This window comes from Drosophila willistoni, chromosome 3R (genome assembly GCF_018902025.1).
Source record: "Drosophila willistoni isolate 14030-0811.24 chromosome 3R, UCI_dwil_1.1, whole genome shotgun sequence".
NCBI lineage: Eukaryota > Metazoa > Arthropoda > Insecta > Diptera > Drosophilidae > Drosophila > Drosophila willistoni.
In genome coordinates, this window is record NC_061086.1 from 1,306,339 (window position 1) to 1,328,364 (window position 22,026).

A 22,026-nucleotide genomic window follows, 5' to 3' on the forward strand; every position below is an offset into this window, starting at 1 on the left:
GAATATTTTTTTATCTTTCTTTACTTTCCTTAACAACAGCAATACGGAGAAAGCGCTTTCGACGTTGGAGAAGGAAGCTGTAAGTAATATGCACACATTATTTGTTTGGATACATGTCATAACGCCCAGTGTCATAAGGCCGATGGGCGCTAAGACACACATTTTTGCGACATAAAGCCCATGGGACTTATGACACTGGGCGTTATGACATGTACCCTATTTGTTTATGTACAAAAATATTCTTCACCCCTTGCACCAGCCCTTTTTCAATACAATCAATAAAATAATATTCCCAACATAAAGCAAAACAAAGAAAAAAATATCAAAGAAGCTAACTTCGGCTATGCCGAAGTTTATATACCCTTGCAGTATACTTGGCAATAATATTTTTCCTTTTTGAAATTTCTTTCCCTGCAACTCAATTCATCAATACACAAACAAAATATTATTTCTCTTTTTACCACAAGTTTTTCTTCTTCCATCATTTTCTAAGCAAAGCACGGCACGCATACACATACAGTTCATGTAGCGTTGCGTCTGTGTGTGTATGCGCGTGCTCTGTTGATTTGATGATGGCAGTAGTAGGCAGCAAGCAGCGCTGCCGGCAGCGTTTGAACCGATTTATATTGACTGTAACTTGTGTTCTATTTATCGGATCAGATTCAAATTTTGGGATCTGAGATTTTATATCTATTACTATCATATTGGTAAATTTCATGGGGATACTCCAATTTTTGCAAAAATGTTTCTTGTAGAGCTATATGATATAGTGGTCCGATCCCAAAGATTTTCATACTTTATCTCACCCGGGTAAAAAAAAGCTCCCAAAAAAAATTTCATCCCGATAGCTCTTAAGATGGCTGAGTAAAACGCGTACGCACCGACGGACAGACGGACATGGCTATATCGACTTAGCTTCTCATGCTGATCAAGAATATATATACTTTATGGGGTCGGAAACGTCTCCTTCTGTGCGTTACAAACATCTGACCAATTTTATAATACCCTCTGCAAGGGTATAAAAAACCAGAGGGCAGGGGCTAACTTCGACCGCGTCAAAGTTTGTATACCCTTGCAACTTTTATGGTAGCTCTTTCCTTAACTATACCCATCAAAGTGGAAAAACGTTCACTACAGACATCGTCTGCGGAATTGGAGTTTGCATTGGTTGAGAAGGGGTCGGAACCGATATAGATGTGGAGACCGGCAAACACAAGGACAAATCAGAAGTCTGTTCTCCTGCCTTCTTACGCTTTCGAGACTCAGTCAGTAGCGATAAACTACTAAACTGAGACTCGACAGCTTTAAACTCTTGCGAGAGTTTAAGAAAACTGTCGGACAGACTCATCAGGTTATCCTTTGTTTGCCGCATGAAAAGTTCCATTTCATCTTCCACAATACGGCAAGACTCACATCCCCATTTGAGACCCTTTTTTTGATCTAAAAGATCCTTTACCCTGCATGTAAAGCCGGCGCACTTTTAGAGATTATTACCAGGTAATACTGGTAAAACCTCACCGCAGGATTCACTAACGGGCTCTTGGACGAAATCTAGTGGTGTAAATTGGGGGTAGGTGGCATGGGAGACTATTTTTTTGATTTTTGCAACGCTACCCGGACAGATGCCCCGCTGTGCACCGTCGGATCATGAGATACACCACATGGGTTGGTCCTTCTCCAGCGTTATATGCATACTTTTGCTATTTTCAGTACTTGATATGCCGGTTGAAATTCATAACTATGAATAGTGTGTCAAAATTGATTGCGATAGTCTTCCATTCTTAACCTGCGTAAATACTTAACAGGTCTCCATACCAACTGTGCTGGCTTTTGCTCTGTTAGTCTCCGAGTTGTAGGTGTTTACAAGGACAGACGGATATGGCTTAATTGACTCAACTGTTGATGCTGATCAAGCATATATATACTTTATGAAGTCGGAATAGCTTCCTTCTGTCTGTTACATACATATTGGCGACTTTAATATACCATTGCACCCTATGATTGCATGGTATAAAATTCATTATTATTGTAGTATTCTTATGATAGCGCTCAAGTTGTACGATTTGTACGGTTTACGATTAAGGCATATGAAAACTATCCATATCCGCTGTAGAGTAGGTCGTTTGCACGTTCAATGCAAGACGCTTATAACGTCCGGCCGGATATAGCGACTAAAGTTCGAAGACTTGTTTGGTCCCCATACAAACCTTTATGAAAGAGCCTCCGGTTAGTACGTCCCCGCTTATAACTAACTAACTAAAGTTGCTTATAGCGACGATATTTTTAACAGTTCAACCGGTTTTAACGACGTTACGAGAAAAAAATATATTCAAATAATCAAAAATTAAAAAAATTTATCCATCAAACGGCTTTATTAAAATGGGTGTATGTATATGCCAGTGATCTTTTGTGCCTAGGAGCTGCACAGTGGGTTTTCCGCTCTCACTACTACATATTATTCTAAGCTGTCGCATTAGCAACACAGCAATACTGCTGAAAAAAAGAGAGCCGAAGTACAATGGCGACGTCAAACGATCTTCATGGAGTGCAATTTATGAAGTTTTTGTTTTAATTCAAAATATAACTTTGTTATTTAGAGTTGTAGGTGTTTACAAACATTACAAACATCGCAACCATAAAAAAACAAAAAAAAATTTTTTTTTTCCTGCTTCCGGATACGTTTACCGGATATAACGACGAAAGTCGTCGGTCCCTTGAGCGTCGGTGTAACTGGATCCTACTGTATTTTACATAAGATCAACTGAATCCTGATTGACCCTTAATCTTTACCCTAGATATAGCAGTTCGGGAATGTTATTGGTTGGTGTTTTCTTACTCATCATAATTCGTGGTATTGACCTACAGCTGATGCAATAAAAAGATTAATAGGCAATGCCCATTCGATAAATGGTATACATATATTTGAAAGAACTTATATATTTTTGCATTATCAGTTTATGTTTGCTTAAAATCAATACAATTCTCATTCGCCTTCGAGGTTGCTTCGTAACAATAAAATTGCCTAATACTTCCCAGTGGATAGCTCCATTTATTGGAGGAGTCGGCAAGTGTGCTCTGGCTCAAAGTTGCTTGTCGGGCGTGCTGATGACGGAGAGAATTAACTTGCGTTTTAAGAAACACTGGAAAGGTGACACTTTGCTGTATATGTAGTCCTGGTTGTGCGGCTTTTATAGACAGGGACTTTGAAACTAATTTTTCATTCATAAATTTAGATGCAGCTTTCTTCGATATTTTCCGTTCTCGCTCCTTTTGGCCCAGGCCTTTGCGTCGAGCCATATTCTTCAATTGTCCACTCTCGTCTGCTGCCTCCTATAAAGATAAAGATATGGGAATGTGAAACTTGTTACAGTCGTCGATTTTTTAGTAGTTAATTTTCAATATTAAAATTATTACTTTTTTTATTACAACTTCTTCTTCTTCTTCCCTCATTGCCTAGGCAAACCACGTTACGCATACACTTAGAGTTAACGTAGCGTTGCGTCTGTGTGTGTGGTCTGCTGCTCTGTTCATTTCGACCAAAGACGTAGAAGGTAGCAAGCAACGATGATTTATATTGACTGTAACTTGTGTTCTATTTCTCCTAACAGATTGAACTTTTGGAATCTCAGGTTTTATATCCAGTAATAGCATATCATATTTGCATACTTTATTTCACCCGGGTTATAAGTAGTTCAATTACCAAGTTTCTTCTCAATAGCTGTTAAGATGGCTGAGTAAAACGCCGACGGACATGGCTATATCGACTCAGCTTCTCATGCTGATAAAAAATATATATACTTTATGGGGTCTGAAACGCCTCATTCTGTGCGTTACAAACATCTGACCAACTTTATAATACCCTCTGCAAGGATATAAATATACAAATTGAAAGGGTTCAAAAACTATCGCTTTAATTCGCGTAGAAACTCGATTTCAGATTTTTGATTTTTTCTAACTGACTAGTGCTACCCTCCCCACGTAAGTTTGTTTTTATATCGATCTTAAAAACCCATTGCAAAATGAAGTTTAAGAATAAATCTTTAAAATAATATAATTTCTTTCTTCCATTGTCACCTAGCCACTTTAAATTCGATTTAACTCCAAAGAACTCTAACTCCATTTCTGGAGTTTATGTAGTTTTCGAAGATGGCTAAAGTGTTATATTTTTATATTGGTGGCACCATCCAGCTGAATACGAGATATACAATCCCTGCAGTATTTAGGTTTGTATATGTTAGTTTTTTGACTGTGCCAAATTTCCCCAAAGTCGGATAACTTAACATACATATATACATACATGGCATAAGTATTTTGACAAAAGTTGTTGCTCTCTTTAGAGATTTGTGTTGAAGAAATTGAGTAGTTAACAGTTCTTACTTTATAAGAACTGCATACAACAGTTAATAGTAAAGCAGAAAATATCAGTAACTTATACAATGTTTCTCGCCAAACTGTTTTTTTATCAAATAAACAACTTTAAAAAACACTAATCCGTCAAAAACCTGCCGCGAAGTGGTAGACCTCGCAAGACAACTGAGACGGCGGATCGTTATATTCTGCGTAAATTTAATGAAAACCCTTTAGAGATGCCCAAAACAGTTGCCCGGGAGCGCGCTGATACGGCCGATATTATAATTAGCGAAAGGTCAATTCGTAGGCGCCTCAAGGAAGCAGAGTTTGGAACGTATGTTGCCAGAGATATTCCCCAGATTACTGCCAGAAACAAACTGAAACTGAATTTGCCAAAAAATATATTGCCAAGCGTCAAGTTTTATGAAAACTCCTTTAGCTTCCATTGCTCCAAAAAAAAGTTTATGTGAGAATGCCAAAAATCACACATCAATAAAGAAGACCGATTTGTGAAAAGTTAGCCATTGGGGTGGGTCAGTTATGTTTTGGGGATGCATTGCTTATAACGGCGTACGAGATTTGGTTCCCGTCGATGGAACCATGACGAAAGATAAATATTTGACCGTCATTAAAGATCATGCTTTGCTTTCAGGGGATAAACTTATCGGAGAGTCCTTTGTGTCCTTTGTGTTCCAGCAGGACAATGCGCCATGCCATAAGACAAAAATGAAAATAAGTTGTTTTAATGAAAATTAAGTAAGTGTGCTGGATTGGCCACCGCAAAGTCCTGATGTGAACATCATTGAAAACCTTTTCTCTGAATATTTTGTTTGTCAAAATACTTATGCCGTCGACTGTAAATAGCAACGTATGTATGTATATAGCTGTTAAGAAATGCGCCGCAGTGCTCCAGTCTAAGATTGTGGGCTCTTCTTTTCCGAAAATTAGACATTTTAGATAAAATAGATAGATATGTGGATTAGAGTAACAAAACAACAGGCAAGGGTGTGCAAAATTCAGAGTTGAAATTTTGCATGAACCAAACGATTTATCTAAAAAGTCTAATTTTTGCGAAAGAACTGGTAACAATCTTATTGTTAGACAGGAGCATTATATAGCTATATATGAATATAAATTAAAAGTGAAATAAAATTAAAAATTAAAATTAAAAGTCACTGTTTTCGACTGATTGTTCCAATAAGACTCACAGTCATTCGATCTTGATCAAATTTAATACAGTTAATAATAGGTATATAAAACTGAAAAGTATTAGTTCTAATGTCAATAGCCTGGAAAAAAACGAAGTTATCGAGAACTATCTAATATAATGATCCGATCCGGCTGAATCCAAGATCCGGACATGGTTATGTGAACTTGTTATGTCAAGCTGATCAATAATATGTATATATTTTACATAGTTTAAGATGTTTCCTTCTATGCGTTGCACACTTCTGACCAAAATTAATATAACTTTGGCAAGGGTTACATAAGTTTTAGATTAATTAGGGGTGTCACAGAAATCTCTAGAGATTTTAAGGCAGTTTGTTTTTAAAATCTACCAAATGAAGTGTCGGTGTCACAAAAATTCACTGTTACTGCTAGACATATCAGCCGTCACAATAAACGATAGTTACTATATCGATTGCGGATGAGTCAAGTAGGGCCGTATATGGTAAGAAAAATATCAAAGAAGCTAACTTCGGCTATGCCGAAGTTTATATACCCCTACAGTCCTTGTCAACAATATTTTTACTTTTTGAAATTTCTTTCCCTGCAACTCAATTCATCAATACACAAACAAAACTTAATTTATCTTTTTACTACAATCTTTTCTTCTTCTTCCATCATTCCCTAAGCAAAGCACGTCACGCATACACATACAGTTTATGTAGCGTTGCGTCTGTGTGTGTATGCGTGTGCTCTTTTGATTTGATGATGACCGATCCTGATAATTTTCATACTTTATCCTACCCGGGTAATTAAAAGACCCCAACAAAAATTTCATCCCGATAGCTCTTAAGATGGCTGAGTAAAACGCATACGCACCGTCGCGACGGTCGGACGGACGGACGAACAGACGGACGGACAGACGGACATGGCTATATCGACTCAGCTTCTCATGCTGATCAAGAATATATATACTTTATTGGGTCGCAAACGTCCCTTATGTGCGTTACAAACATCTGACCAATTTTATAATACCCTCTGCAAGGGTATAAAAAACGATGTTTTCCTCCATAAAAAACAAATTAAGCATTAAAAAAATTTAAATATCATTGCAAATTACATTACTTACATTTTCCCATCTGTTTTTGTTTTGGTTTGGTTTCAAAGTCAAAAACTGTGATTTTTTTCAATTTTCAGCAGGTTGGCAGGTTCACTTATGGTTATTTTGGGCAAAAGCGCCCTCTGCTAAATCTTTTCAATGGAGTTTTCGTAAAATAATAAATTAAATATAACCAGAGGGCCGGGGCTAACTTCGATCGAGTCAAAATTTATATACCCTTGCAACTTTTTTGGTTATTCTTTCCTTACCTATCAATCAAAGTGAAAAAACGTTTTGTCTAAAAAGGCGAAAGAACGGCCTGAAGAAAATAACGAATTATTGATCAAAGTCACTGTTTTCCACCCATCGTTCCTATGGAAGCTATACGATATAGTCACCCGACCTTGATTAAATTCGGCACAGTCGTTTATAGGTATAATAAGCTCACCAATATTAAATTTCAGGAAAATAACTCAGAAAAAAACGAAGTTATTGAGAAAAGTCACTGTTCGTGACATTGCCGTTTGTATGGGAGTTATACGATATAGTAAACCGATCCGGCTGAATCCCAAATATGCAACCACTGCAGTATATACAAGCCTACGTCTAGGAGGAGCTTGCGTTGATCCAGACGGACGGACGGACGGACGGACGGACGGACATGGCTAGATGAACTCGTCAATGCTAATCAAGAATATATATACTTTATATTAAGGATGGCCACGCAGTGGCTCTTCTGGCTCCCGTGGCTCTTTACCGGCAGAGGCTGGGCAGAGAAAAAGGTCACTTTTGCGAGTCGACGCACACAAAAATTTGTGTGCTCGAGTTTTATGACGGGAAATAAAACGACCTTTTTTGGGTCGAGCGAGCGATCGTCGTCGAACTTTTAGGCAGAGGGACGGACAAGTCCCGAATTTTACGGGGAGGGGGAAAAAGATCGCGATCTCGAGCTCGCAACTTGTAGGCAGAGAGACGGACAAGTTCCGAATTTTGCGGGGTGGGGGAAAAAGGAACGCGATTCAAAAACAACCCTTATTTTTACTTGTCCCTCACTCCTTCTGCCAACAAGTTGCGAGCTCGAGATCTCGACCCTTTTTCCCCTCCCCGCAAAATTCGGTACTTGTCCGTCCCTCTGCCTAAAAGTTGCGAGCTCGAGATCTCGACCCTTTTTCCCCTCCCCGCAAAATTCGGTACTTGTCCGTCCCTCTGCCTAAAAGTTCGACGACGATCGCTCGCTCGACCCAAAAAAGGTCGTTTATGACCCGTCATAAAACTCGAGACACACAAATTTTTGTGTGCGTCGAGACCAAAAAATGACCTTTTTCTCTGCCCAGCCTCTGCCGGTAAAGAGCCACGGGAGCCAAAAGAGCCACTACGTGCCCATCCTTGCTTTATATAGTCGAAGATGCTTCCTACTATAAAAACAAGAATTTTTAGCGATCGCTTAATGGCAGATCTATGCAAAAATAATCAAAGTTTATTTCAAAAATGTTTTATTTTATATCAAAGTCGCAACAACTGCAATATTGTCCAAATGTTGGAGAAAAAGCTGGGAGATTTTAAAACTACATTTGCTTTTGGTTTGGTTTTAGGTTGTTATCGATTTCTGTGACACCCTTGAATAGCTCTGTTATATCCAAAGCAGGTATTCTTACTCATTAAGAATCTATTACAGGGGCCAAACATGAATTACATTCTGTCTACATATGTATGTACATATACATATTAAGCACTTGTAACAAATGTTATCCTTTTTCCGATGATACAGAATACCTTAAGAAATGAAAACGTTGCTGCTATATAGGCATTACGTACCTCTTTTCCTTTAGATTCATCCTGGCCCATTTCGTTTTGGGTGCTCATAAGACTTCCCGTCATCTTATCATTGTAAAATTGGGTGCTGGAACGGCTGTTATTGTCATATGAGCAAATATTTGTTGTAAGGTCAAATTGATCTTCTGCATCTGTTGTAAGGCCGTCCACATCTACATCTACATCCACATCCGCATCTGCATCGGAGTTGGCCGATGACTGCAAGTGAGCAGGAGATATGGAATGACTGGAACGAATGAGACAAGTCGGCAATTGTTCTTTTAAATTTGCCACTTGTGCCTCATCTTCGGTGGTCTCGATGTCTACCATTTCGTCATCTTCATCATCATCATCGTTTACTGCCTTGGTTTCAGCATCACTACTCCTGTCGGTGTCGAATGAGTTTGCATTATCCTGACCCATCTCTGTTGATATCGACCTATCAGAATTTTTTCTAACGTGCGTTGATACAGATTCCAGAGATGGAAAGTCCAATTGCTCACTTTCTGTGCCGCTTGGCAATGTGTCAAGTATTTGTGTAAAAGCAGTCTCTGTTCCAGTTGCAGCCACTGTTCCTAATGGCAACGGTAAATGATGCGATGCAGTTGTAATGCTATTGTGAGTCAAAACCCCTGTTGTTCTTGTCGCCTGTCCAGGGGTAATGTACACATTGGTGTTGGAGCTGGAGTCACAAGAGCGCGTGTACAATGACGTAGAAACAATTGCCGCCGAAGCAACAACTGGCTTGAAGGCCGAGCAACTCAATATGGATGGGATGTTGTAGTCCGACAGCGATAGCTCACTGCTCTTCGTGGAGTCCGGAAATTTGCGTCCCTTACTGTACATACCCAAATGGGGTTCGCTCTTTATGTTGACGACCGGTGATGACTGGTTCTGATGCTGCGTGGTCGTTGCCGTCGGCGTCGGCGTGCGTGGTCCATTCGCTTCCGACCGGACCCAAGACATGGGACAGCCATCGAAGCCGAGAGCTGATGCTTCGCCGCAGGTTTTTTTAGAGTGCTTCTGATGCTGCTGCTGCTGTTGCCACATGTAATCGACAACAAAATTACGGGAAAGCGGCATTATGGATAGATCGTGTTCGTTGCGTAATGATTGTAAGGGCGACAAAACAGATGAGCGGTGCAAATTAAATGGGACTCCTACGGTGGCAGCAGCCACAGCCGTCACTCCCACTACAGTGGCTGCAGCGGCTACTGTACTGTAATTGTATTGTTGATCTAAGGACACGGAACGATCTTCGCAAATCGATTTAAGCTTGCCATCGGATTCACAATTCACTGGAGAGCTACACGAGCTCTCTGTCCCCATTGTCACCATTCCCGACGTTGAGGACGTTGGCGAGGAAGTGTTGTGGGTCGTATTCCTGCTGCTGCTGCTTACGAGTCGTTTTCTTGTTCCGCCGTTAAACATGGCCTTAACATCTTCCCAGGCGTGAATGATTTTCTCGTCCTGGGCGTTCCCATTCAATGTCATATGCCGTCGCCAAGAATTAAAATTGGCAGCGTCGGGCTGCACGTACCTATCGTTGGTGGTAATACGATGCGAATGAAATATGAACTTGTTGGGCGAGAAAAACATGCCGCAGTAACTGCACTTGATGCATTTGGCCCGGGAGGAATTATAGCGGGACGGCAGGAACGAACCACGACATCCCCAAGCACACTTGTGCTGTACACTAAAGGCAAAGTCGTCCGGCAATCGGGGCGGTGAGTTGTCCCCCAAGAAACTCTTACAAAGCCTTTCCGCCTCTCTCCGGGTGATCATGCCACAGCGCCGTGAGCTAACTGGCATTGCACCGGCTCTCCGTAGGATCTCTAACTGAACAGGGGTGCACTGGACGCAGGTGATGCCGAGGGCAACCCGCCGATTGTGTATTTCATTGTAGCTGAACTGCTTCAGTAGCGTATTAGATATTTGTGCTAAGCAGAGGCGCTCCTGCCCTTCAATATACAAGGAGACAATTGGTATGCCATAGAGCAGCACGGAGCTCACCTGAAAAGAAATGCATTTTAGGTAAACGAGCGCCAACAGCAGTGCAAAACTTGTCAGGAGGTAAATTTTTATTTGGAAGTCTAAAGTGCTATTGTACTCTGTCAATTTGCTGGCAACTTTTTATGAAACTATGAACAAGTCCGGGCACGTATCCTAAGATACCCCTGGGGAAGCATTTATCTGGCACGGATTTGTTTTATTTTCGCACCCCCCGTAATGTGCATTTTGCTTATTTGTCTTGATTATTTTCCACACGATTTGAAAAAGTTTATGCATTTAAGTTGTCGTTTGTATTTGGTAAGCCCAATGGTTAATTTTGCCTTGACATTTGCCTAAAATCGCTTATTTATTTTTCTAACTCAATCTTTTGAAACAACGTACGTGATTGGACCTCTGAGACGCTTGATTCTGATTGTTTTCCAAGCCATGGGGCGGCGTTGAAGGTGCAGCCGATGTTTGAATGGTCTCGGGAAACGCCATTAAATCACCAGTTCTAAAAGAAATAAAAAGAGAACGGCACTTACTAATCGATACGTATATATAGGTTAAAACATTCACCACCAAGCATTGGAAGATGAGTAAATATTCGTACATAAGTCAAAGCACCAAAACTAAAACATGCTTATAAATGCTTCTTTGATAGAAAACACAAAGAGTTATGGTACATACATATCATGCTGTGGAGAATTTACGACAAGGGTACAAATCACAAACAACCACACTGAATGGTTCCGATTGCTTTAACAAAATAAAAATACACATTAGTTTTCGCATCTGTGTAAATCAACGCCCCCGTTCTATGTATGTACATAGAATATTATTATGTAGTTACAAATTTATTCAATATAAATTGGTATAAGACTCAGCCTCGCTTTATGTTGTTGCTGTCGTTCAATTCCGTAACTGGACTGAACGGACCCGGTCCCCTTATGTGAAAAGCCCTCATTCAATTATACAATGCGTGTGAATGGCATAATTGAAAAGGAGACTGTCCCTAGAGACAATTCGTTAAAGATAATAAGGTTAGCAAAAAAGTTATAAAGTACAGATTGTTGAGCTTAATGCCTTTGTTATTACATGGTTCTGGCGGTGAAAGAAGCGAAACAAATGATTACCAAACTTCTTAGACAGCGAAGGGAGGCGGCGAAGGACGAATGGTTACACAGACATAGAGATGCAGGGTTGAACGAATTACAAACCAGTGAGGTAAATAATGACAAAATTATGTTGGTATTTAGAAAAAACAGCAGATTGTTAACAATCTGGCAGATGTACTTAACTAGTCAGACAAAATAGAAATACAGCGGGGATGATTGCCTGAGGTTAAGGCCACGGGAACGCCTAGAAGAATTTTTATCGGGGTGGTTTTCTGGCCACCAAAAAGCTAAAAGTTGCATAACTGTAATAACATAAGCTCTGTAGCATATACAAATCGATTGAAAGGTGAAAATCTGAGTATTTTGCCATATCAATGCGACGAGAACGTTTCACTTAATTAGTAATTATTTATTGTGGGTGAGTGTACATGTACATACATACATGTTTCTATGTACATATATGTATATATATGAAGTATTATGTGTATGTGTGTGTGTGTGTATGTACATAAAGGGGACTCACTTATAGCGTTTTTAGATGTTGTTCAAAGTTGGCAGAATCATGGGATTTGTCGTATTCAATGAAAGGACTTTAAAAATGATTCCTTAATTGCCGTTAGCAATGATTGGGATTTATATTATACTCGTACTCCGCATTGCACTACATAATCTTAAAAGAGGATTGTTAGTTTAATTAGATCAACTAGATGTAATATCTCGTCTGATTATTGACATCATTAGTTACGTTAAATTTACCTCATAATTGATACCCGGGTCTAAAGATGTGAAGCAAAAATAAACATTTTCTTTAACTAAATATCAAAGAATCTAACTTTGACTGTGCCGAAGTTTTTATACCCTTGGAGTCCTTATCCATAATATTTTTACATGTTCCAAACTCTTTTTCAGACAATAACCAAATATCATTTCCATTTATTTTTATTTTTCTTCCCCTTGCTGCATGCTGCGATTGGCACGCATACACATACAGTTTACGTAGCGTTGCGTCTGTGTGTGAATGCGTGTGCTCAGCTGGTCTGTGGGTTTTAAGCAATGACGTAGTAGAGCCGATTTATATTAACTGTAACTTGTGCTATATTTATCCTATCTAATTGAAATTTCGAGATCAGATGTTTTATATCCAAAACTATCATATTAGTAAATTTCATGGAGAGCATTCTAGAGCCACCTCTGGACGGTGGGCTACAACGCTCACTACTTGTTCAAATAGTGGAAAATCTGTCTCAGCATAATTATGCCCTTGCAATAAGGTTATATTAATTTCTTACATATGTGTGCAACGCATAGAAAGTATATATATTCTTAATCAGCATGAAGAGACGAGTTGATATAGCCATGAACTCCGTCCGTCTGGATAAACCCAATCTCCTCCTAGACCGTTAAAGCTGCAGACGTGTTGTATATCTCGGATTCAGCCGGATCGAATGACTATATCATATAGCTCCCATACCAACGGAAAAGTCACGAACAGTGTTTTTATACCATACACCCATAGGGTGAAATGGTATATTAAAGTCTCCAAAATGTATGTTACAGGCAGAAGGAAGCATCTCCGACCCCACAAAGTATATTTAGTCTTGATCAGGATCAACAACCGAGTCGATCTAGCCATGTCCGTCTGTCCGTCCGTCCGTCTGTATGAACACGCAGATCTCGGAGACTATAGGAGCTAGAGCCACCAGATTTGGTATGTAGACTCGTGTGGTACGTAAATATATAGAGTTAATTGGAATTTGGGCCACGCCCCCTTAAGCCCCCAGAATTAACATAAAACTGTTTTTCTTAAAAAGTATAGCAGATAGAGACATCAAATTTGGTTTATATATATATTTGGTTTCGTTTAGTTAGCGCGCAGAAAAAAATTGTTCCAACTGTATATGTAAGCTACCTTAATACACGCGCAGATATTGACTATTTAAAAATTTTGCCACGCCCATTTCCGCCCTTGCAAATTAAACAAAATGGATTTCTCGAAAACTAAGAAAGCTAAAGTCACCAAATTTGGTATGTATACTGGCTTAGTATGCGCGCAGAATATATGTATTTTAATACGTTGCCACGCCCACTTCCGCCTCCAAACTACCAAATTTGATTGAAATCGGACTAGAACATGCAAAATATACGTATGAATGTATTTTGCTACGCGATCCAACAGGGCAGAATTGGCCGTTGGCTAGTGGAGGCGCTAGAGTGCTCGTGTGTTTGTAGAGTGAGCGAGATAGCATATGGTTATGAGGCATTCGAAATTTTAAATATTTGTTTCACCTGGTGTATGGTATACCCAAGTCGGCGAGACGACTTACTTACTTCATTTCTTAACAACTTTGTTATTTTCTGAGCTATTGTCATAAAAGTGTGTGCACCAAATTTGATCGAAATCGGATAACTGAATTATAAATATAAACTAACGATAAAATAGCATGCCTACAGGCTGAGCTTGAAGGCTGTTTTTTCGCGAATATTTGACTTTTTATTTAAAAACTTATTTCTCGTTGACTGCTATAGGAAAGTCTTGACTTGACTCGTAAGGTTAATCTTGATTAACCTTCTGAAGACCGTGCGTTTTTAATCGTTTGTTATAAATATAATAAACAATGAAGACTAATACTATTTTGAAAATTTAATTCAGCTGGCAATAATGATTTAAAATGAATGATTTAAAATGATTTAAAAAATGTTCAGTATTAACGACTTTATAAAGTATCGATATGTGCCTGTCGACATGTGACGATTTGTCCCATCTAGTTGTCGTATGAAATGGTAAATTAAAGTCACAGAAATGTATGTAACAGGCGAAAGAAAACTTTTCCGACCCCAAAAATTATTTATATTCTTGATCAGAATCAGCAGCCAATTCTATCTACCCATGCCAACGGCAAAGTCACAAACAGTGACTTTTCTCAATAACTTCGTTATTTTTAAGCTATTGTCGTGAAATTTAATATGGTGAGTTTATTACACATATAAACGACTATGCCAAATTTGATCAAGATCGGGTGACTATATCATATAGCTCCCATGGGAACGATCAGTCGAAAACAGTGACTTTCATTATTAACTTCGTTATTTCATATGCTAAGATTATAGGCCGTTCTTTCGCAAACATAGTAGGGAAAGAGTAATAAAAAAGTTTGCAAGGGTATACAAACTTTGACGCGGTCGAAGGTAGCCCCGGCCCTCTGGTCATACTTGATTTCACTCAGATAATAAGCAAAAAATTTCATCCCGATAGCTTTTAAGATGGCTGAGTAAAACGCATACGCACCGACGGGCTGACGGACATGGCTATATCGACTCTGCTTCTCATGCTGATCAAAAATATATGTACCTCATGGGGTCGGAAACGTCTCCTTCTGTGCGTTACAAACATCTGACCAATTTTATAATACCTCCTACAAGGGTATAATGACACTTCTACAATATTATTGTTTTACACATCCTGTTTACCATTGCTGGGTTGAAAAAATTTGGTGTCTTTAGTTTTGTTAGTTTTAATTTGCGTTGGCGGAAGTAAGCGTGTCAAAATTTTTAGACATGTAAAATTGGCGCGCCAGTATACATACCAAATTTGATGTTTCTAGCTAACTAAAAGTTTTTAAGAAAACTAGTTTTGTTTAAATTATTGGGCCGTAAGGGCCTATACTATAGTTACATACTACTCGAGTCTATATACCGAAATTTCTCTTAAAAAAGAAGACTAATAGCAATAGCAAATAAATTTGTTTTTTTTATCTTTTTTCATGTTTAATAATATATTTTATGTTCAATAAATGTCTTAAACCATAAATCCATAAAGTACATAAATATCTGTATATTACAAAATATTTGGGATTATGTAATTTTTAACCTTGAGAATAAATTTTTGTTCGCCAAGAAAACATTAATTCAATTTTTAATTTTGATCGATGTTCGCTAAAATAGGTTCCGGAATGTATTATCTTATGGTGTGTAATTCGTTTATTTCAATTAATTAACACAATTTTAAAATCGTTAGTTTTAAAAGCTAGAAGCTAGGATGGGGCAAAATTACGTACTAGTAAAAATTTAAATGTGGCGTTTTAAAATCAAAACTATATTTGAATTAAAGTCCGATATATAAACTGTTTATTGATAAAAATAGAACATATTCCAGAATCAGACGGATCAGACTAATATATTATGCAGTTGCCACACAATCGATGAAATTAACACTCATAATGAAAGTCTAAACCAATCAACATTGTTGGTGGTACAAAAAGTTTATTTATAAGAAAACATTTTAAATCTTAAACTATATTTTGATCTCGTTCACATTTCATCTAAATGTGTTTTTGATCAATAGTTGCACAATGAATTATTTAAGTGACCATATGACAGGATACGAGCCCCCGATGAGGATATATGAACGATTAAAAAAAAAAGTGCCCCACTCTTCCCTACATACATATGTATGTAAATTCTACATCAGGATTAACATTAATGATAGGCCGTCCCTAGGTGTGAACACCTATGCATACATTTCTCCGAGACAGTAAGAGCTAAAGTTAAATGGAGACGATTGCACGCGCCAGTTCGCCACGATTTGAAAAAAACCGATTGTTTTTGACAATTTTTTAAGTATTACAACCAAGTGGTTTATTAACCATATACTTATTATTTCCCTCACTCTTACACGCGAAAAAGCCAGCGCCGCCTCAGTCCAACGGCCAAGTCCACCCTTATATAGGTACACCAGGTAAAAAACCTTTTGATTAAATTTGTTATGATTATAAATATTAATAGCACCAACGTGTACGCAAAATTTAAATGAAGTAAGTAAGTCGACTCGCCGAATTGGGTATACCATGCACCAGGTGGAACAAATATTTCAAATTTCGAAAACCAAATGTATGTATGTCTATTAAATTGTTTTTACCTCATCATGCTATCTCGCTCTAGCACTCTAGCGCCGCCGCTAGCCAACGACCAATGCCCTTATGGACCGTGTAGTAAAATACGTGCATACGCATATTTTACATGTTTCTAGTCCAATTTCAATAAAAAATGGTAGGTTGATAGAAATAGGTAAGATTAATTGGTCGAATTTAATCGATTTTTTCTAAATTATGGGGGCGGAAGTGGGCGTGGCAAAATAAATTCTGCGCGCATACTAAACAAATCTACATATTAAATTTGGGGACTTTAGCTTTGATAGTTTTCGAGGAAATCAGTTTTATTTAACTTTCGGGAACGGAAGTGGGTGTGTTTGAACAAACTAATTTTTAAAGAAACATAATCTGCGAGCGTACTAATATACACCAACTTTTGTATCTTTAGCTAGTATAGTCTTTGAGAAAAGTGGTTTTATCTAATTTTCGGGAGCAAAAGTAGGAGTGGCACAAATATGAAATAAACTCGATCACTGTACATACATACTACACGAGTCTACATATTGATTTTGGTGGATCTAGATTTTCGGACGGCTAGATCGATTCGACTGTTGATCCAGAATATTTATACATACCCTATGGGTGCATGACATACAAATCAATAATATGTGCACAATTTCAGAATGTGACTGATCGTCCAACAAAGTAAATTTTATATCCTTAATTTGCATTAAGATAAAACATTTCGTTTTAAGAAATTACAAGTTAATTATTTGGCCAAACAATTGTATAACCATAATGGAACTGCGACTGGCGACTACTTTGGCTGTCTACTTCGGTGCAATTCGTAGCTTACTCCGAGATCCATGTCGTGCAGCTTAATTCCATTTCACATATGAATGAATGCATTACATATATATGTATGTTCGAATACATATATGACTGGTTAATTGATGAGACAAAGTGGTGGTAGAGGCGAAGGCGATGGCGTAGGCGGAGGTGCCAACAGCCACTGGCTCTACTGTTATACCAATGCAATTACCTTAAATTAATTTGAGTGCTTTGTTGATATAGGGCGGCTGGCCGTGCACTGTAGATTGTACACAGGCGCTCCTGTTGCTCGCCCGGATCTCATATTTCGGTTAACAAAAAACCAAGCATAAACACACTGATGCACGATGGGCTATTGAAATTGAAAACGAAAACGATTAGGGTGTCGCAGAAGGGTGGTTGAAATTTGAAAGCATATGCCCTTTGACGAATACGAATACAGATACAGATACAGAACAGATACAAATACAGAAGGATATAGAGATAGATACAAACACACACACACACTCTCTCACAAATACAGGAACATAGACAGAGGCAGATAAAGACTAAAATGCCCACTGATGAGTTGGCAATAATTCGGTTGAGTGGTTGCTGTCAACAGGCAAATAATAGGTGTTCTATTTGGGGGCGGGCGGATTTTATTACACTGGTTGGGCTGGTGCTCGTGTTTGTGTTGGTGCTGATGCCGTTGAATGGTCTTTTGTTTACACGTACAACACCATGCATATTTAATTGGGTTAAATTGCTTGGCGATTAACGTTTGGAAATGAAATGCGCGGATAATTAAGTTTACTTTGTCTAATTACAACAGTTCTTATATGTATGTATGTATAATGCTTGCACAGTTCAGAATCCATAGAAACAAAGATTCGATTTCAATGTAGCATTTAGATAATGTAGTTTAAGGACTTTCGATTCGACGTTTTTTAAACATTTGCAATATATATAAACCTAGGGTTGCAAGGGATCTCTGGCTGATTGGTTGCCAACACTAAACCAATTAAAATCATAAATACTAATTTAATATCAATAGTGTGAAGAATTTTGGTCATAAATAATATTCGGTTGTACTAAAGGACGCCCAATTTATGTCCTCAGAAAGGCGACAAATTGTTCATCAGAACAAAGGATTCTCAACGAAGCTAGGGGCGAACTGTTGGGAATCGTTGTTCATTCAATACTAGGGGTAAGAAATTATTTTCCCTTAGGTGTCAATACGTCCAGTGTGTATGTATATCAATTTAAGTCACTTCAGCTTTTTGAACCTTGTAAAATCCGTCATAAAATGATACATTTAACATTCATCAAAATCAGCATCAGCATGAATCCAGCGTTTGAAATGATAAAACAACAATTTGGGTGATACAGATGGAGAAGAAAATAGCAAAGAAAATCACCACTTTTGTATCCGTAAATTCAAACAACACACTCATTCAGTTAACTTCACTTTTTTGAAATTACGGAATTTCTTTATTTTAAAATTTCGAATGTTTGTTTGTTGCTTGACTAATATGCAACTGAGTACATACTTATTGATTATTTAGAATGGTTTAAAAAGCTTGACGCCGTTGCTTCATTTTTAGATTGTACTTGGTTTTATTGGAAAATATCAGTTCGCAATACAATCGAATCTCGCGCCACGAAACATTAAGGAAAACTGAATATGAAAACCATTTTCAGCTGACATTGACACCGACACTCTATAAGCCGCCGCTGCCATTCGCAATCCGAAATCTAATGCCGATACAGTCCAGAAAAGTCCAATAGAAGGACGAGCTGCGTGGACATTACCCAATGAAAATCGTTTGCTACATACTATGGAGAATGAAAATTTTTCCTACCCGTCTTCAGAGCATAGACTCACCAATTGAATTCGCGGTGAAGGGCGTTTCCGGTAAATTGCGCCTGCGCCTCCGACACTCGAGGTAAGCTAACCTCCGCCCACTACCTCCTCGACGATTCCCATTTATACTTACTGTCCCCCCGCCCTATATAGCATGTACTTTGTATTCAGAATTCAACGAACTGTGAATATTGCTTTTAATTTAATTAACTTTTCCAACAAAATTGTGGTATGAAAATTAAATTAAGCTCTTGTTTTGAACGACAGGGACAGGAGTGTGTCTCCATGTGTGCGTTGTGATTTTAATTATTTTCACTTGCTATATGAAACATAACCAGTTAGTTCCTGATATACAAATTCTTAGTCAGGGGAAAATTGTAGCCAATAGCAGTTTCAGGAAAGAAGTATTAGGATCAATTACTGTTTTAAAGCTTTATATTTAAAACTTCCACAACTTATTGTTTTTCTCGAGGTACAGTGGATATTTTAAAATTGACGAAGTGTGTATAAAGTACCTATAGCTATGTTTAAGAGCATTTTGGATAATAATTGGTAGGGAGTTTAAAAAGTGATTGAGACAGAAGGGAGTATTTCCATGGTATATTATTCATGAACATTAATAGTCTATCTGTCAGAGCGGTGGCTCCTGATAAGGTTCGGTATATCAAATTAAATTTGACGCAGTAACATTAATATTAATACTATTCAGACCAAAATGGTAGGTTGATATTTACAATATGTTTTGCTTTTTAGTGCTGTAAAAAAAATTATATATCTGAAGTTGCTCATATTAATAACTAAGATTAAACTACAGAAGGGCCGTCACTCACACGACTTCAATTAGACATGTTTTTAGACATCATTGTCAAACTTCGCGATTTCCCATTTTTATAAGTTATATCCGGTAGAGGTTCTTTTTATTTTTTATGGTTACGATGTTTGTAATAGATTTCCAAATAACACAAGTTTTAATCAAAACAAAAACTTCATAAATTGCACTTGATGAAGATTCGTTCGACGTCGGCATTGTACTTCGGCTATCTTTTTTTCAGCAGTATTGCTGCGTTGCTAAGGCGACAGTTAAAAATGAAGTAAGTAAGTCGACTCGCCGACTTAGATATACCATACACCAGTAAAACAAATATTTCAAATTCATTCAAAAAATGCATTTTCACATGCTTTTTACAAGCATATCTTACATTAGTAGTTCGTTCACTCAAGCATACGAGCACCCTAGCGCCCCAACCAGCCAACGGCCAACTTCGGCCTTATGGAAAAACGTTTATATGCATAACTTGACTGTTTTATGTCCGTTTTTGTTCAAATTTGGTATTTTGCTGGATATTAGTATCAAATTTAAGTATGCCAAATTTGCATAATCGAGTTTTTTCAAATTATTGTGGCGAAAAGGGTGTGGCAAAATTTTTACAAATACAAAATGTGCAAGTATACATACCAAATATGGTGTCTCTAGCTAGAATAGTTCTTGAGATAAACGTTTTTTTTTTAATTGCTGGGGCGGAAAGGGGCGTGGCAAAAATTTGAAATAAACTTGATCACTTTACATACCACACGAGTCTATATACCAAATTTGGTGGCTGTAGCTTTCATAGTCTCTGAGATCTAGGTGTTCATACGGACAGAGGAACGGACGGACAGAGGGACAGACGGACAAGGCTAGATCGACTCGGCTGTATATGTTGATCAAGAATATATATACTTTATAGGGTCGGAAAAGCTTTCTTCTGCCTGTTACATACATTTTGGTGACTTTAATATACCATTTCACCCTATGGGTGCATGGTATAGAAAGCATGAGAACTGATTTTTTTAATAATTCGTAAATGCATTTTTTATTACAAATTTGAAATATTTGTTTTACTGGTGTATGGTATGCCTAAGTCGGCGGAACGACTCATTTTTTTGATCACTTTTGATAACTTTTTATACCATGGTATATTAAAGTCGCCAAAATGTATGTTACAGGCAGAAGAAAGCATTTCCGACCACATAAAGTATAAAATTCTTGATCAGGATCAACAACAGTATGAATACGTAGATCTCGGAAACTATAAGAGCTAGAGTCACCAAATTTGGTACTTACAATTAGACTCCTGTAGTGTTCAAGTTTATTTCAAATTTTTTGCCACGCCCCCGCACATTATTGGTGCTAGAAGCACCAAATTTGGAATGTATAGTAGCTTGGTATACGCGCAGATTTTGCTTTTTTCAAAATTTTCCACGGCTACTCCCTTTTGCCACATTATTTTTGTAAAATATGACGATATTCACACAGAAAACACGGAATTCTTTTTTGGAGCTATTTCCATAAGGGATTTCATACTTCGCTTTAAAAAATACAGGAATACAGATAAGTATTGTCATAAAATCAAATCGCACGAGTATTGTAACAACATTGAAAATGTAAACATATAAATACAATTTTTTTAACTTCTCTTGATCTCTGGGACCCTTGATTTTTGGCACAATATAAACTAATCCTCTTGTTCCGTGTCGAACCGAACTTAAACCAGAGGGCCGGGGCTAACTTCGACCGCGTCAAAGTTTGTATTCCCTTGCAACTTTTTTGGTAACTCTTTCCTTACCTATAGCCATCAAAGTGGAAAAATGTTGAATCTAAAAAGGCTAATGTTTGCGAAAGAACGGCCAACAATCTAAGCATAGGAAAAAACTAAGATATTGATCAAGTCACTGTTTTCCACCGATCGTTCCTATGGGAGCTATATGATATAGCTACCCGATCCTTATCAAATTTGGCACAGTCATTAACAGATATATTAACAAATGTTTAATTTAAAAGCAATCGCGTCAAAAGTAACGAAGTTATTGACAAAAGTCACTGTTTTCGAAAGATCGTTCCTATGGGAGCTATATGATATAGTCAAAATTTCTTGATCAAATTTGGCATAGTCGTTTATATGT

At 37.9% G+C, this 22,026-nt stretch overlaps 1 protein-coding gene across 2 annotated transcripts; it reads right to left on the reverse strand.

Annotated features, from left to right (window-relative positions):
* Positions 1-2,923: 2,923 nt before the first annotated feature.
* On the reverse strand, positions 2,924-11,089 carry LOC6651335. 2 transcript variants are annotated; one of them, XM_047013555.1, is made up of 4 exons: positions 11,034-11,089; positions 10,823-10,934; positions 8,432-10,441; positions 2,924-3,330 (listed from the first exon to the last, which is right to left on the reverse strand). In XM_047013555.1, the coding sequence occupies exons 2-4, from the start codon at positions 10,919-10,921 to the stop codon at positions 2,956-2,958; spliced, it is 2,484 nt and encodes an 827-aa protein (XP_046869511.1). In that variant the 5' UTR covers positions 10,922-10,934; positions 11,034-11,089; the 3' UTR covers positions 2,924-2,955. The 2 variants fall into 2 exon arrangements, with proteins under 2 accessions (XP_046869511.1, XP_046869510.1); XM_047013554.1 differs by having other exon boundaries at positions 11,000-11,080.
* Between the last annotated feature and the right edge of the window lie 10,937 nt (positions 11,090-22,026).